This window comes from Candoia aspera, chromosome 1 (assembly GCF_035149785.1).
Source record: "Candoia aspera isolate rCanAsp1 chromosome 1, rCanAsp1.hap2, whole genome shotgun sequence".
NCBI classification, from domain to species: Eukaryota; Metazoa; Chordata; class Lepidosauria; order Squamata; family Boidae; genus Candoia; species Candoia aspera.
Genome location: NC_086153.1, coordinates 35,874,299 through 35,891,329, shown reverse-complemented (window position 1 = coordinate 35,891,329; position 17,031 = coordinate 35,874,299). Strand labels below are relative to the sequence as shown.

The following is a 17,031-nucleotide window of genomic DNA, read 5'->3' as shown; positions in this document are numbered from 1 at the left end:
GAGAAGCTGCCCCCGATGCACCTAATTGTTCCTAACCCGGAAGGACTAACTCTCCTCAGCTCTCCGTTTCTAAAAGAGCCCTTTGGCTCCATCACAGCTGAGGGCGGTTTTCAGTGAGAAGCCATAGCGGGAACATCTCCTTCAAGCCGGGGCGCTTCCCGCTTCCGGGGCTTTTGCTTCCTCGTGGGGCAGAAGGCGGGCTCCTTCTTCCCCCGGAACTGCACCGGGACGTTTCCCCCGGAGCTGACTGGGCGGGGTCGCAGATTTCGCGCGTTGCTCAGCCAGCGTGACGGAGGGGAGGAGGTGCAGAAGCGATCGCCTCGGCGGCGGCTGCTGCTAATTTTCTCTCGGCCGCCGTCATGTCCCGGCAGAGCAGCCTCCTAACGTTTTTCTCAAAGCCTGCGGAGAAGGGCAGTGACGGCGGCAGCCCGCCAAGTGACGCCGAGAGCCGCCCCAAGGTTTCGGCCAGTGCCCATAGCAGCAGCCAGAGCAGGACGCGACCGCCGTCGGTGGATTGGTGAGCCGTGGCTCAGCGCGAGCCGGGAGGCAGCCCGGGCCTCCTGGGAGGCGGTTTCATCGTCCCGGGTTTTTCCACCTAGGCTTTAAGCAGCTTCCGCCTCCAGGGAGCGCGCTTCGGGGGAGATGGAATGGAGGGCAGGCACGGCGAGAAAGGAAAATGTGTCCGGAAACGGAAAACAATAGAGCGCCGGGGGGGAGGTGCCTCTTGTGTGCCGCTGCTCGTGCTAGGCCCTCGTTGACACTTCACTTGCCGCTGTCTGGAGCCGTCTCTTTGTTGCTTGAGGGCGTCGTGGTGGAATAATAGCCTGGCCCTAGGCCAGAATGGGTAGATGAGGCGTAAACTGCTTACCCAAGGAAGAGTTATTTAGGGGGATTTATGTGTAGGCCCAGCACAGACATTTTATAGCATCGCATTTTATTTCGTCGTCCATTCCTCATTCATTTCTGTGGCATTTTAAGACTAAGGAATCAAATTCTTGTGCCCCGTTTAATACAGTGGAAAATGCTTCAGATCACATTTGCAGAGGATGAGCTTGCAATCCAGCAACGAACGAATGAGTTCTTGTTGATTTGGCTTGTTGACCTGGCTTCATCTGCGTGTATACTGATTGTGTATGCCTTCATTGGAATGAAGATGGATAGTGGTAATATAACCAGTGTTAGTGTAGCTTTTGAGATGAGTGGTACTGTACAGTTTACCATTTTTTAAAATATTATTAAGTTGTCTTGTAAATTGCTTTTAAAGTAAATTTAATAGAAAAATGTGATTTAAAGTGAATTACTGGAAAGTAATATATAAGGAAGAGTGAGTAATGATAGCATAGTACATGGAAAAATTGTGATTTTGTAACATGGAAGGATAGGGTAAAATTATGGTTAAAGTGTTAGGTTCATTCCATTTTTTTCTGTGGTGTGTTTATTCACTTTTCATTTTGTACATCCTGTTGTTATTGGTTCAGTCGCTTCCGACTCTTCGTGACTTCATGGACCAGCCCGCACCAGAGCTTGCTGTCGGTCATTGCCACCCCCAGCTCCCCCAAGGTCGAGTCTGCCACCTCTAGAATGTCATCCATCCACCTTGCCCTTGGTCGGCCCCTCTTCCTTTTGCCTTCCACTCTCCCTAGCATCAGCACCTTCTCCAGGGTGTCCTGTCTTCTCATTATGTGGCCAAAGTACTTCAGTTTTGCCTTTAATATCATTCCCTCAAGTGAGCAGTCTGGCTTGATTTCCTGGAGTATGGACTGGTTTGATCTTCTTGCAGTCCAAGGCAGTCTCAGAATTTTCTTCCAGCACCACAATTCCAAAGCATCGATCTTCCTTCTCTCAGCCTTCCTCATGGTCCAGCTCTCTCAGCCATATGTTACTACTGGGAATACCATTGCTTTAACTATGCGGGTGTCAGTGTGATGTCTCTGCTCTTAACTATTTTATTAAGATTTGTCATTGCTCTTCTCCCAAGGATTTAACGTCTTCTGATTTCCTGACTGTAGTCAGCAGCTGCAGTAATCTTTGCGCCTTTGTCCATCCTACTCACCTGCAATCATAACTTGGCCCCCCTTGCTCCTGGACTTCTGCAAAAAAATTAAAACCTGGTTGTGTCAACATGCCTGGGGCAGGAAGGGGAACAGTCTTCTTTGGGGATGGCTAGCGCCCTCTTGCTTTTTTCATAGTCAAGTTTTCCTTGAGTCAAGCTGGACTCTTGGTGACTATTCCGTCAGCAGTGTGGAAGTGGTTTGCCATTGCCTTTTTCCAGATTTTTTTTTTAAAAATTTCCTCATCTAGCCTAAGCCAATTTGGTGGTGTGGTTATATATACGTACATACATACATTGTGTGTGTGTGTTATAGGCTATAGGCTCTGGGCTAGAAACCAGGAGACTGAGTTCTAGTCCTGCCTTAGGGACAAAGTCAGCTGGATGATTTTGGGCCAGTCACTCTCAGCCCTAGGAAGAGGACAGTGGCAAACCACTGCCAAGAATGCCAGGAATCATTCCACTTGAAGGCGCACACACATGCAAAATCAAGCCTATGGCCTTGTTACTATGGTGGCTTCCCACCCAAGAATTAAATACAGTGGATATAAAGTCTACACGCCCCTGTTAAAATGCCAGGTTTTTGAGATGTAAAAAAATCAGACCAAGATAAATCACTTCAGATTTTTTTCCACCTTTAATATAGCATACAAGCTGTACAATTCAGTTAAAAAACAAACTGAAATCTTTTAGGGATAAAAATAAAAAAACTAGAATAATGTTGCATTCTAATACTTTGTTGAAGCACCTTTTGATTTTATGACAGCATTCAGTCTTTTGGGGTAGGAATCTATCAGCATGGCACATCTTGCCTTGGGAATCTTTGCCCACACTTCCTTGCAGAAGCGCTCCAAATCTGTCAGATTGCAAGGGCATCTCCTGTGCACAGCCTTCTTCAGGTCGCCCCACAGATTTTCAGTCGGATTCAGGTCTGGGCTCTGGCTGGGCCATTCCAGAACTTTGATCTTCTTCTGGTGAAGCCATTCTTTTGTTGATTTGGAGGTATGCTTTGGGTTGTTGTCGTGTTGAAAGGTGAAATTCCTCTTCACCTTTAGCATTTTAGCAGAGGCCTGAAAGTTTTGCGCCAAAATTGACTGATATTTGGAACTGTTCATAATTCCCTCCACCTTGACTAAAGCCCCAGTTCCAGCTGAAGAATGCTGCCACCACCATGCTTCACTGTGGGTCTGGTGTACTTTTGGTGATGCGTAGTGTTGTTCTTGCGCCAAACATACTTTTTGGAATTATGGCCAAAAAGTTCAGAGAAAAACATTCAAGCTGGGCTACATTTTGCAAAAACCTACTTCAAGTCTGACAAAAGCATGTGGGAAAATGTGTTATGGTCTGATGAGACCAAGGTGGTTTGGCAGAGTGCTGGAGAGCATTTGGCCCAAGAGATCAGAAAAAAAACACACCAGGCATTTCTATAAAAATAAATGTATTTACAGAAAGCATAAAACATAAACCGGTTTCCATATCCAGAAATCCTGGATAGGCACAAAAGCTTTTCAAGCTCATATTTTACAAGCTCATGCATTCACATGCAGAGCTGGACTGGAAAAAAAGGCAGCAAAAAGGAAACTAAAATGTTTGTGGCAAGCCCAGGCAAAATTCCTTCCTCAGGCAATTAGCAGCTTTACCTTTTATGGTCATCTTTTCACACCCCAACCTGAGGATACTCAAGTTTGACCTTCTGACTCTGCCAAAGTGATTTGTTACCATAGTAACTTAGTGGCTTGCTCCTTGCAAACAAACAAATACCAACAAGGTTGAATGTTTTGGCCATCAGTTTTTTTGATTCCAGCCAAGTTCAACTAGGTACTTCCATTTACATACTTTAGAAATATATTGACTGGATTTGCATACTATACTAAGGTACAGGTAGTCCTCAATTAACGACCACAGTTGGGACTGGGATCTTGGTCATTGAGCGAAGCTGTCACTAAATGAGACAGCACATTACTACTTCGCTCAACCACTGCAATATCAGCACTCCCAGTTGCAGTTGTTAAGTGATCTTGTGGGTTGTTAAGCAGATGGAGTCCCATTTAAGGAGCATGTTGTGTGTGGGGGTGGGGGAGACCTGGCATAGGCTGTGTGTGTCTCTCCGTTCAGGAGCTGAGAATCCTACTTGGATCTCATCTCTGGAGGCAGTTTCAAGAGCTCCCTGCCGAAGAATTCCACCCACCCCCCAGAGGCACCCCATTGTCCTTACCTCACCATGCTGCCTCTCTGCTCAGGGGCTGAGTATCCTTCGGCAGGGAGTCCTTGAAACAGCCCCCAGAGACGAGAGAGCTGAGATCCAAGCAGGATTATCAGCCCCTGAGCGGAAAGGCAGCATGTAAGGTACGGAGTGTGGAGTGCCTCTGGGGGGTGGTAGGAATCTTTTTTGATTCCAGCTCTGTGCAAGCAGGCATGGAGGATTTAGCTAAATTCTTCATGCCTGCTTGCACAGAGCAGGAATCCTTCGGCAAGGAGCTCTTGAAACAGCCCCCAGAGATGAGAGGCAGCAGCAGCTTGCAACCTTCCCTGCTAGCTTCCCTATTGACTTTCTAGAGAAGCCGGCAGAGAAGAGCATAAATGGCGATCACGTAATCGCGGGGCACTTGGCAACCAGTTGTAAGTGCAGGCAGGTTTCCAAGCACCTAGACTGTAATCATGTAACTGCGGGGGGTGGGGGGTGCCATTTTGCAATGGCCGGAAGTGCTTTACAGGCCATAAAGCACCCTTTCTGAGGTTGTCGTAACTTTGACGGGTTGGTAAGTGAGGACTACTTGTAATGTAATTTCTTTTGTATAATGTTGTTTTGCCTTTATAAACAGTAGTTCATGGATTAGTATGTGCGCAAACTCTATTTATACTAGTTTATTCAATAATCTATCATTAGACCTAATTGTATAAAGAATATATGGCCTACCCATAATTTGCCTGATTGTAGTGTAATTTGCCTGATTAAAGTTTTTCAAGTCATAATCTGCCTAGTATTGTGTTAACAGGAATGACAGCTAAGAGTTCGTTGAACGTTACTTGAAACACATTTGCTATGAAATGAAAAATCTGTTGTCATTTTTTAGAACATAAAAATTTTTTTGAGAGTGGAAGTGTATCCTTTTGTAGAAGGCTTAGACTACTTTGTAGTTTGTGTCCAAAATCATTTCTTCCTATTCAAAGGCAAGATGGTATTTTTCAGTCATTTGGTTGATCACCTAAGTTTCAGAACAATCATTTGGTGTAACAGAAATGATTCCAGAAACTTGGTCCTTGGGTTTCCTGTTTGAAAATAGAGAAACCAGTAATCTTTTTCTCTCTCAATCCTTTCCTGCTCTTTACATGGAAATACCAACTCTAAGAATTCAGCCTCTAGTCGCAGACAAATATTGGCAGTTCTGTCTCTGGAACAGCTTGTTTCAGTGCTTGCTTGATGCTTTAATCTATCTATAGGTATCTGCCTCTTTTTTAAAAAAAAAATTTAAACTACTTGGTTGCAGAGGCAAAACATAGTAGGAAGGTCGGTTCTAAGGTGGCTAAAAATCAAGGTGTTTTTTTTTAATGGGTCCTTTAATGCAGATTTTTAAAATTTAAATCATTTTTACATATTTTCTCTCAGTTACAAAATAATTTTGTTGCAGTTAAGTATAACTATGATTAGACATTAAGAAGATAAATAATTTGAAGAAAATCCTTCAAATTATGGATCTGGAAAGGGTTACGAAGAGTAACATGGACTGCAGAAGAAACCAGTCAGTTCTGAACTATCTGCTTATGATGGTCAGAAAGAGAAACTCATGTACTTTGGGCTTGTTATGCAAGAAGATAATAGACTTGGGGAAAAAAACTATGCAAACCTAACATTGTGGGAAGTAGTAGAATGGGAAAACGGTGGATAAACATATTGTCAGGTTTATATGATTGTCCTCCAAAGAGTTACAAGCAGATTGACACAGCTTGCATTTGTACATGGCACCTGAGTAACATTCTGAACTTTTAGTCTCAGTAGCAATGTCTTTTTAATTATTTTAAAAACTAAAAATCAAATAGACATTAAAATATATTAAAGCATAAAAACTTCATTTAAAAACCAAACACAAAATTTTTAAAGGCCAATTTAAAAATATATTTCTTTTTGAAATGCCTATTGAGTGGGAATCAATCTTGGCTCCTATTATTTTCTCATAACCATCTGAGGTAGGCTGAGAATAACTGACCTAGAGTCATCCAGTGAATTTACATGTCTAAGGGTGGATTAGAACTTGGGCCTGGCTAGTTATAGGCCAGTGCCTTCACCACTATATCACACTAGCTCCCATTAATTGATATTCTGGTTTCCTGTCATTTAGGAAATATTTATATAAAGCATTATTGAAAGAAAGTTTATTTTAATTAGGGACTGGCTACCTTTTCAGAGTCCTAGTACTGTTGCATAGTTGTGTGATATTCCAGATGTTGCCTCTTCAGTCACTGACATTTTTGGAGATTTCATTATGGAATCAGTATGAAACCCATGAAAGATTACCAAAACATTGCAAGATTTTATTTTTCATATATAGGAACTCATTTTTTATTTTGGAGGATTGGAAGCACACGATGGTTGGGTAAGTTCCATATTCCTAACCCTAACTGAATTTCAGTCAGGTCCCTCTGGTCTTCTGCGACTGCCTACCTTCCCCTTATTGCATTCCTTGTGTTTGAGGAAGACAAGTGTGTGAGCTGTTCTATATGATGCTGCTTCTGCGTGAGACAGTGTCTTTGTGTAATGATTGCCCTAGCCCCAAATACTCAGACTCACAAGAGGATGCTAAATGAAATCTGATTTATTAGAGTACTAAAAGCAAATACAGAGAAAGCTGAGAATGAGCAAAAGCGCGCCAAATACAAACTTAAACCCTTGCTTCAAACGTATCCCGCCTCCCTCGTAACAGCCCCGCCCGGCACAGGTGCTAGCAATCGTCAGAGTTGCCAGCCTGGGAAAGTAACCTTGAGCGCAGTAGATAACACAAACACATTCCAACGCAAAGCCAAAACATAATCGTTCCCATCCTCCCTAGACCAATGAAACACGCATCCAATTAATGACATGCGAAACGTTACGATGCATCAAAGACATTGAAACGGCGCACATGACATACCGCCCTCCTAAAATACCCTTAGGGACCTGGTTTCGAGGGATAAGCGGAGTGGAAACGGGCCACTAGAACCGGGGAAGCTACATCTGGTGCAGCGACCCACTCAGGATGAGGGAAATGCTTCCAACGAACTAAATATTGCAAAGTATTGCGAAGGCGTCTAGAGTCCAAAATTTCTTTAACTTCAAAGTGTTGCTGACCATCAATCATGATGGGGGTGGGAGGTGGAGGTTGCCGATGCCAGCGATCAGAAGGAATAGTCGGTTTGAGTAAGCTGCAATGAAAAACAGGGTGTAAGCGTTTAAGGTTATGAGGCAAATCAAGTTTAAAAGTCACAGGGTTAATCTGAGCGATAATTGGGAAAGGACCCACAAACTTAGGCGCAAGTTTCTTTGAAGGTTGTGATGACTTGATAAACTTGGTAGAAAGGTACACTGAGTCCCCAACTTGGAATGCCGGTTGGGGGGCCCGCTTCCAATCAGCATACAATTTATAATCCGCTTGAGCATCAGCCAATGCATTTTGAATCATTGGCCAAGAGTCAGCCAGTTGTGTTGACCAATCATCTGTAGTGACTGCACCTGCAGGAGGTTGTGGGAGATCAGTGATAGGTACAAAGTCTTTACCCTGAGCTACCCGAAACGGGGTCTGCCCAGTGCTTTGATGCACGGCATTGTTGTAAGCCACTTCAGCAAATGGTAGAAGGTCTACCCAATTGTCCTGCTGATAATTTACAAAAGCGCGCAGGTACTGCTCTAGAGTAGAGTTAACCGCCTCAGTGGCCCCGTCCGTCTGAGGATGCCAAGCCGTGGAGAGGGCTTGCTTCGTGCCCAACAGCTTGAGAAACGCCCGCCAAAACTGCGAGGTAAATTGTGTACCTCTGTCCGAAATCAAGCGGGAGGGACATCCGTGTAGCCTGTACACGTGTACAAGGAATAGGCGGGCTAATTGACGCGCTGACGGAATGGACACGCAGGGGATAAAGTGGGCTTGTTTGGAGAAATAATCTTTGACCACCCAAATGACCGTTTTGCGTTGGCTGGGTGGTAGCTCTACAATAAAATCCATGGAGATTTCTTCCCAAGGGGAAGAGGGGGCTGCTACCGGCTGCAGCAGCCCTTGGGGCTTGCCCACCTTGCGCTTGGACATTGCACAGACAGTGCAGGAAGCAATGTAGTCTTTGACATCTTTACGTAATGTGGGCCACCAGAATTGCCTCCGAACGAGGTGCAAGGTTTTTACAAACCCGAAGTGACCTGCGAGTTTGTCATCGTGTGAACGTGTTAACACATCTTTTCGGAGGCTTTCAGGAACGTAGAGGCGGTCGGACTTCCAAGCGAAGCCTTTGTCAAAAGTAACATTGTCTTTATTCGCAAGCAACCAAGTATCCGTTTTCAATTCTTTTAAAAACTTTTGTTGCAATTGGGAGGGAATTGACAAAGTGCTTGGCTGAGCAGCGCTTGTGGTGGGCGGTTGTTGCGCGCGCGTTTGGCTTCGCGTCACAGCTTGCATGCCCAATTGGGGCGCCGACCATAGGGTGCTTACCACATCTGGCGCCGCCCCAGAGTCTTGAGGTTGCCTTGACAAGGCATCAGCCAAGAAGTTCTTTTTCCCTGGAATAAATTTGAACTGAAAATTGAATCGATTGAAAAATTGAGCCCAACGAACCTGTTTAGGGCTCAGTTTTCGAGGGGTACTAAGTGCCTCCAAGTTTTTATGATCAGTCCAGACCTCAAAGGGGTGATTTGCCCCTTCCAACAGATGCCGCCAAGCTTCTAATGCAGCTTTCACTGCAAATGCCTCCTTTTCCCAAACATGCCAACGCCTCTCAGTTTCCGAGAACTTGCGGGATAGATAAGCACAGGGCTTGAGGCATCCTGCCTCGTCTTTTTGCATCAACAATGCGCCAATAGAATAATCGGAGGCATCTGCCTGTACAACAAAAGGCTTTGAGGGATCAGGGTGTTGTAAAATGGGCTCTTTGACGAAAGCTGCTTTCAGCCGCTCAAACGCCGTTTGACAAGCAGGCGTCCACCTCAACAACGCTCCGGGATTCTTGACTCTCCTAGTATCTCCCACCCCTTTTGTTCGAAGCAGGTCCGTTAGGGGCAAGGCAATCTCAGCGAACCCCCTTATGAATAATCTGTAGTAGTTGCTGAACCCCAAGAAACTTTGAAGTTGCCTGCGGGTACGGGGACTCTCCCAGTCCATGATAGCCTGCACCTTAGCAGGGTCCATTTCTATACCTTTATCAGAAATCCTATACCCCAAGTAGTCAATTTGGGTCTGATGAAAGGCACATTTGGATAGCTTTGCATACAATTCAGCAGATCTGAGTTTACACAAGACTTTCTTTACCAGAGCTACATGCTCTTTCATGGTTTCCGTATAAATCAACACATCATCCAAATACACCAGTACACCTTTAAACAGATGTTCATGCAAAACTTCATTGATTAATTGCATAAATACCCCAGGGGCCCCAGCCAACCCAAACGGCAACACCTTATACTGGAAGGCTCCCAACGGGCAATTGAATGCAGTTTTCCACTCATCACCCTCCTTGATTCGTACACGATAGTAGGCTTCTCTTAAATCCAGTTTAGAGAAGATCTTGCCTTTGGCCAGATGTGACAACATGTCCTTTATCAATGGCAAGGGATATTTGTTGGAAATTGAGACAGCATTTAATCCGCGGAAATCCGTACAAAGTCTCAATGTCCCATCCTTTTTTGGGCGGAAAAGAACCGGCGCCCCCACGGGTGAATTCGCCGGCTCAATGAATCCGCGCGCCAAATTTTTGTCCACAAATTCCCTCAACAGAGTCAGTTCCTTTTGCGTCATGGAATAAATTTTTGGTTTAGGCAATTGAGTGTTGGGCAGTAGTTCTATGGCACAGTCCGTCTTTCGATGGGGGGGCAACTGGTCAGCTTCCTTTTCACCGAATACATCAGCAAACATCCTGTACTCGGCCGGCAAGCCCTCCAGAGGAGAGGCCGGGTAAGGCGGAGTCGCAGCTGCCGCAACCCCCACCATCTCCTCTGGGGCACCCTTCCCCTCTGCCGCTTGATAAAACCCATCCCTAAATGTGATGGTCCGGTAGACCCAGTTTATTTGGGGGTTTTGCTGCACCAACCATGGTACCCCCAACACCACCAATGGGCCCCCTACGGGAGCCACGACAAAAGACAACCCTTCCTGGTGACTGCCCAGTTGCAAGGCTACCCGCCCTGTAAAATGGGTGACCGGTTTGCCCCCTGCCATGGACCCATCCAATTGAGTAAATGCGATGGGTCTTTGTAGGGGAAAAATGGGGAGCTCCAAAGCTGCCACCACGTCGGGGTGCATCAGACACCGGGAACACCCCGAATCAATCATGGCCCATACTTCCACCGTCTTGACTTGGGAACCCAATTTCAATTTCACCATGAGTATGCGGTAAGTGCCACTCACCGCTGGAGGCTCGCGCCCGTCCTCTACCACCTGCCCAGCGGCGCCCTTTAGAGCAGGTGGCTGGCGTTTCCCGCCGGTTGCGGGATTTCGGTCTCCCCTTCAATTTCGTAGAACATCACATCGTCTCCCTCGGTCTCAGCCACCGCAGCTTTCTGTTTCCTCGGCAACGCAGGGGACTTCGCCGGCGGTTTTCCGGGCCGTTCCTCCACCTTTGCCTTCGGGCATGCTGCCACTCGATGCCCCTCCTTACCACATCTCAGGCACAATCCTTTGGCGTACCGCTTCTCACGCTCCTCGTCCCAGGGTCGTTGTCCCGGTTTCCCCCCGGTGCTCACTGGGCGGCTGGGTTTCACCTCCCACCCCGACTTGGCGGTCTTCCGCTGGGCAAAGACCTCTTGGGCATGTTCAGCCCTTCCTGCTAGCAGGATCCACTCATACAGCGTGTATGGGTCGTCCCTCCCCAGGGACCAGCGCAGCACCTCGGTATTCAAGCCATCTTTGAAGAGCTCGATAATGGTTGCTTGGGACCAGTCATCCACCTTCCCAGCTAGCGCTTTAAACTCCAAAGCATAATCGGCCACTGATCGGGACCCCTGCTTGAGTTCCTTCAGGGCTCGCTTTGCTCTCTCCTTTGCTAAGGGGTCCTCGAAGTGTTGCTTCAACGCCCAGAGGAACTCCTCGAGATTTTCCAGTTCAGGCGCTTCCGACTGGCACATCTGGACATACCAGTCTGCCGCCCTCCCCTTCAGTTTGGTGGCAATGGTGATGATTCTTGCCTTCTCCAATTGGAAAACCGCCCCCCATTCCTCCATATAGGCTTTCGCATTCGTCAGGAAGAACGAGAGTTTGGTCGGGTCCCCATCAAACTTGACAGGGAAGTCTCGCATGCCGCCTCCCGCCGGGCTGCGCCCCACCACCGGTGCTGCTGCGGCTGGTGCTTCCCTGACTCGGGGCGGCACGGGGCCCCGGGGCGATCGCCCTGACGATGCTGCGCTTTCCATCTGGACCGACTGGTCCCCTTCGCGCCTCCGCACCACCCGTCGCCGTTCCGGGGTCAGCCCCTGGGAGGAAGGGGTTGAATGCCTCTGGCTGGATTCTTCCCGGCGCTCTCGCATCGAGGTTACATCCAAGCTCAGCTGTTTCAGAATAGCCTCCAACGAATCCATTTTCGACTCCAGCACTCTGATTCGATCCGGAGTGGGTGAGCCCTCCGTTGGCTGCGCCTGCACCACGTTGGGGGATAAGGGGTATCTCTGCCTCCAGGATGGGCCCCCCGCTGCTGTGGCATCTCCTCGGGTCTCATCCCAGGTGAGCAGCTCGCCCGGAGAATTCACGGTGGTCTCCGGGGCCGTTTTCAGCCCCCCGGCTTCGCTCTCCGACCCGGAGCTCGCCTCCTCTCTGATGGCGGACAGCTCCCCTCCTTGGGACGGTCGGCCGGACGGCCTCACGGTCGAGTCCGGTTCTCCTTCCTCCATCATCACGATTTCGGGTTCGGTCATCGCGGGCTCTCTCCCTCACAAGTTAGACGCTTGTCTTCCTTGGACAGGGGCCAGCGGAGTTAGGAACTGAGATTCTCAGCTTTATGTAATGATTGCCCCAGCCCCAAATACTCAGACTCACAAGAGGATGCTAAATGAAATCTGATTTATTAGAGTACTAAAAGCAAATACAGAGAAAGCTGAGAATGAGCAAAAGCGCGCCAAATACAAACTTAAACCCTTGCTTCAAACGTATCCCGCCTCCCTCGTAACAGCCCCGCCCGGCACAGGTGCTAGCAATCGTCAGAGTTGCCAGCCTGGGAAAGTAACCTTGAGCGCAGTAGATAATACAAATACATTCCAACGCAAAGCCAAAACATAATCGTTCCCATCCTCCCTAGACCAATGAAACACGCATCCAATTAATGACATGCGAAACGTTACGATGCATCAAATACATTGAAACGGCGCACATGACACTTTGTGAGAGAAAGGCTGATAGCATATACGTATATGAAAATGCAAATATGACATATGGGGTGGCATAAACCTCCAGGTTTGGTTTTAACTGAGGTTGGCAAACTTAGATTGACTTTGTGGGAAGGTGAGGCATTGCACGGGATTTATCATCCTTCTAATTATTGGGGAGGGTGGAGAAGAACACTCAAGCAATGATTGACACCAATCCTTTTCTTCTTCACAAGTTTGTGAAAGTGTTCTTTGGCACATAGTAAAGCAGTAAATTATTTGATGACTTAATTGTGTCTACTGCTCAGTGATTAGTTCTCTTCATCCAGGAACTTACAGATCTTAGTGGTCTTTAGCCCACCCCAGAATAGGCATATTCTTTAGCATCCAAAACTTCCCAAATTCAGCCTAGTTTCCCAACTAGAACTTCTTTTTCACAGTTTCAGAACTCTTCTTAGCTCATCAGCTTGTGTTCGTTCTTCCCTTACTCCCCCCACAAGAGCTTTGTGCATATGAAAAACCATCTTCTGCTCAGTGCTTTCCCAGACCTGAGTTCATCACCCTCCAAATGCAGCTTATGTGTCTGGGAGATCAAGTGACAGCATAGCAGTCAGTGAGCTGCTTTAAAACAGACAAATATGCTGCAGCTGTCAGCTTGTCAGGATAGGCTCAGAAGAGTGACAAACACACTGTAATTTTTGAAATCACTCAAAGCTTTTATTTCAAATTGTTTAGGGTCTTTTAATGCAAGGTAATGAAAGTAACCAAGCACAGTTAAAAGAACAATATAAGCCAAACTGAAATACAGATGTAGGGAAGAGCTAAGGAAAAAAATCAAGGACTTTTTATCCCTTTGAAGTGCAGGCTGCTGTAACTTTCTCCTGTTTTTTGCCCTTGATTGGTTTCCTTCTTTGCCTGCCCTGGGCCTTTCCTCATTCAGGATTGGGTACTCACAATAGCTGTATGGGGTGGGGGCCATTGTTTCATCCATTGGTAACTGATTCAGCATGAACGTCTACTTTTCAAGATGTGGGACAAATGCTTTTTCATGCCTTTCATTTCTTTTTTGCCTCAGCTGCATGCCTTGTTTCTCTTCAGTCATTATCTGTTTTTCCAAACATACTGAGCTTCTTTACTTTAGTACTAAATTTACCTATTGGCAGTGCAGCTACTTCATAAAATAACACCAGGAAGGTTATGGGAGGAAAATAGAAAAGAACAAACAGTTTTATAGTACCATTACTTTGTTAATGGTATTGAAGCAAATTTGCTGTATTTTTCCAATAATCCTAAATTCACACAATTTCTACTGAGAACATTATATAATGTGTATAAAATACATTTTAGAGAGTCCCCTCTTAATATCTCAGTCATACATTGATGCAGGTGAAGGTTGGCCATATTTCAGAATGTACTCTTCATTCACTTCAGACAACACGAAAATCTAGCAGGCTTGGCCTGCATCCCACACAAGCTGTAAGCATATCCTAAAGCGGCCATCCACAACCTGGATTCTTCAAGATGTGTTGGATTACACTTCCTTCATCCCTACTCAGCATGGGGATACTCTGAGGCTTATATTTAGTGTGTTCTTGGTTTGGGAATACTGCTAGAAAAGAGTTCCTTGAAATGTGCAATGCACAGAGATCTCTGTTTTCCCCAATTTTGGCCTTGTGGTATACTCCCACACACTTCCTTCCTTTTTTTTCCATTCACATAGTAGATCTACACTGAAGTTCAGCTGATCACTCAACACGTTTTTCTGTGTGTCCATATTGTTGGCAGAGTGCTGGAAAGCATTTGGCCCAGGAGAGATCAGAAAAGACACATCAGGCATTTCTATAAAAATAAATTTATTTACAGAAAGCACAAAAACATATTTACAGGCTTGTGCATTTTCACAGGCTCTCAAAGAGGAGAGAGCTCTCTCAGAGAGCTGCTTACTGGCTGCAAGCCTAAAAAGAAGGAACTAACAAGCAAGCAAGCTGCCCTCGCCTCAGGCAATGTAACTATTATCACCTAAAAAGAGGACAATTAAATTCAACCTCTTCACCCAGCCAGAATGATTAGTTACCACAGTAACCTTAATCTGTAGCAGAAAACAGTATACCAATATTCCCCTTTTTATGCTACAGAATGAGACACAAACCAATTTTCTTTGTCAACTCTGTATGTCTTTCCATTCACAATATTTTAACATTATCTCCCCTTTGGTTTAACAGAAAGCTACCATCCTTCTCCCTGTGTATTTCCAAACCTAGGTAATTTGTTACTGTTGCAAGGCTTTTTAATGTGAAATGGCTTTTCATGCAGGCTTCAAAATCAAGCCTTTGTTTTTCTGTTGATGTGAACAGCAGCAAATCATCAACATAAATGCATAGATACATACAGCCTTGTTCGTCTTTCTTCATATATACACATGGATCTGCTTTTCTAACCTTGCTTTATATTTTTGGATTTTGCCATCAGCATCCCATTTCAGTTTGAAAACCCACCTACGACCTAGACAGCATTCATTGGGAGGTAGATTTACCAGTTTCCATGTTTTATTTTCTTTCAAGGATGCTAACTCCTGTTGCATGGCAGAATGCCAATTTTGTGCAATCTCAGGTGGTAAAGCATTCACTTGTTCTAAAGACTCAGGTTCTGTGAATGTGTGAAAAGCCTCCAAAAATATAAAGCAAGGTTAGTTGCAAAAGGGTTCACTCAAAGGAAAGATTTAGACTTTGACAAGACTTTTGCACCAGTTACTAAAGGTGAATCAATTAGGTAAAGGTAAAGGTTTCCCTTGACGTAAAGTCCAGTCGTGTCCGACTCTAGGGGGCGGTGCTCATCTCCGTTTCTAAGCCTTAGAGCCGGCGTTGTCCCTAGGGACACTTCCGGGTCATGTGGCCAGCATGACGACACGGAACGCCGTTACCTTCCCGCCAAAGCGGTACCAATTAATCTACTCACATTTGCATGTTTTCGAACTGCTTGGTGTGCAGGAGCTGGGACTAGCAACGGGAGCTCACCCTGCCGCGCGGTTTCGAACCGCCGACCTTCCGATCGGCAGCTCAGCGGTTTAACCCGCAGCGCCACTGCGTCCCTGAATCAATTAGATTACTGTTAAAAATTGCTGCACTCAAAGGAATGTCAGTTCACTACTAGGACATTCAAACTGCATTTCTCTATGGTGAATTAGACCACAAATTACTCGTGCAGCAACCCCCTGGCTATGAAAAAGGGGAGAATCTGGTCTGTGAACTGCAAAAATCAATCTATGGGTTAAAACAGGCTGCTAGATCCTGGAACCAAAAATTAGATGAAAAACTGCAGAATTTTGGTTTTGAAAAAGGAAAAGCAGATCCATGTGTATATATGAAGAAAGACGAACAAGGCTGTATGTATCTATGCATTTATGTTGATGATTTGCTGCTGTTCACATCAACAGAAAAACAAAGGCTTGATTTTGAAGCCTGCATGAAAAGCCATTTCACATTAAAAAGCCTTGCAACAGTAACAAATTACCTAGGCTTGGAAATACACAGGGAGAAGGATGGTAGCTTTCTGTTAAACCAAAGGTAGTTGGTTTACCAACATCAAAGATAATGTTGAAATATTGTGAATCAAAAGACATGATTGCTGATATTTTAACCAAATCTCTTGCTGTACCAAGACACAAAGAGTTAACAAAGCAAATTGGTCTGCATCTCATTCTGTAGCATAAAAAGGGGAGTGTTTTGGTCACAGACCCATCAGCCAAAGATTGGGCTCAACACAGCACACAGGAGAAGATCTCTCACAAAAAGAAGGCAATATATTTTACAGCTTACATCTTTTAGTAAGATTTCCTATTATTTTAGGTATAGCAGCAGGACAAACAAAAAAAGGGGGGGAGTCATCTCTTCTAATACTATTACTATAGAAATGCTCAAGCAGTTTATTTTTCTTACTGTTTATATATAGATACATCATTTTTTTTTCTTCCCTGAGGCTCTCATTTTCTGAACATGAAGTTCCTATGCTTCCCACAGTATGATTGGGATACAGGTATCAAATCAATAACAAGATAATTAAATTTAAAAGATAGGTGAGTTAAAATTAAATTTTATTCATATTTCAGTATGAAGGCAACTTGAGCTTGAATAAGAAAATTATGGAGTAGTCTTTGCCAAATCAATATGCAAGTCATTGTTGCCAGTGCATATCTGTAAAAAACAGAGTGACAATGATGTAAGAAATTTCTTTTTTCACTAAAGCAACAAAACAGATGTATTATGTTCTCATTTTTTCCTTCTGGTCTGCTCATAAACTTGCACCACTTGCTGGCCATAGAGACATGAGTGCCAGCCTTTCCCCCTTACTTCCCTGACTCTAAGGGTCATAAACTCTCATGTAGTCAAGGAACAGGGAGCAGCTAAAAGAGATAATGGTGCCCAGTCCTGGTGTTTGGTGGATTATTTATTGGGAAACATAC

The 17,031-nt window shown here is 45.3% G+C and overlaps 1 protein-coding gene across 2 annotated transcripts in view; it reads left to right on the top strand.

Moving 5' to 3' along the window:
* The first annotated feature begins 307 nt into the window (after positions 1-307).
* Positions 308-17,031, top strand: part of MSH6 (mutS homolog 6) — a 37,726-nt gene continuing 21,002 nt past the window's right edge. For both annotated transcript variants that reach the window (XM_063301758.1, XM_063301749.1), the window contains exon 1: positions 308-517. In XM_063301758.1, the coding sequence (XP_063157828.1) occupies positions 360-517 (158 nt within the window). In that variant the 5' untranslated portion in view covers positions 308-359. The remainder of the gene's footprint in view (positions 518-17,031) is intronic.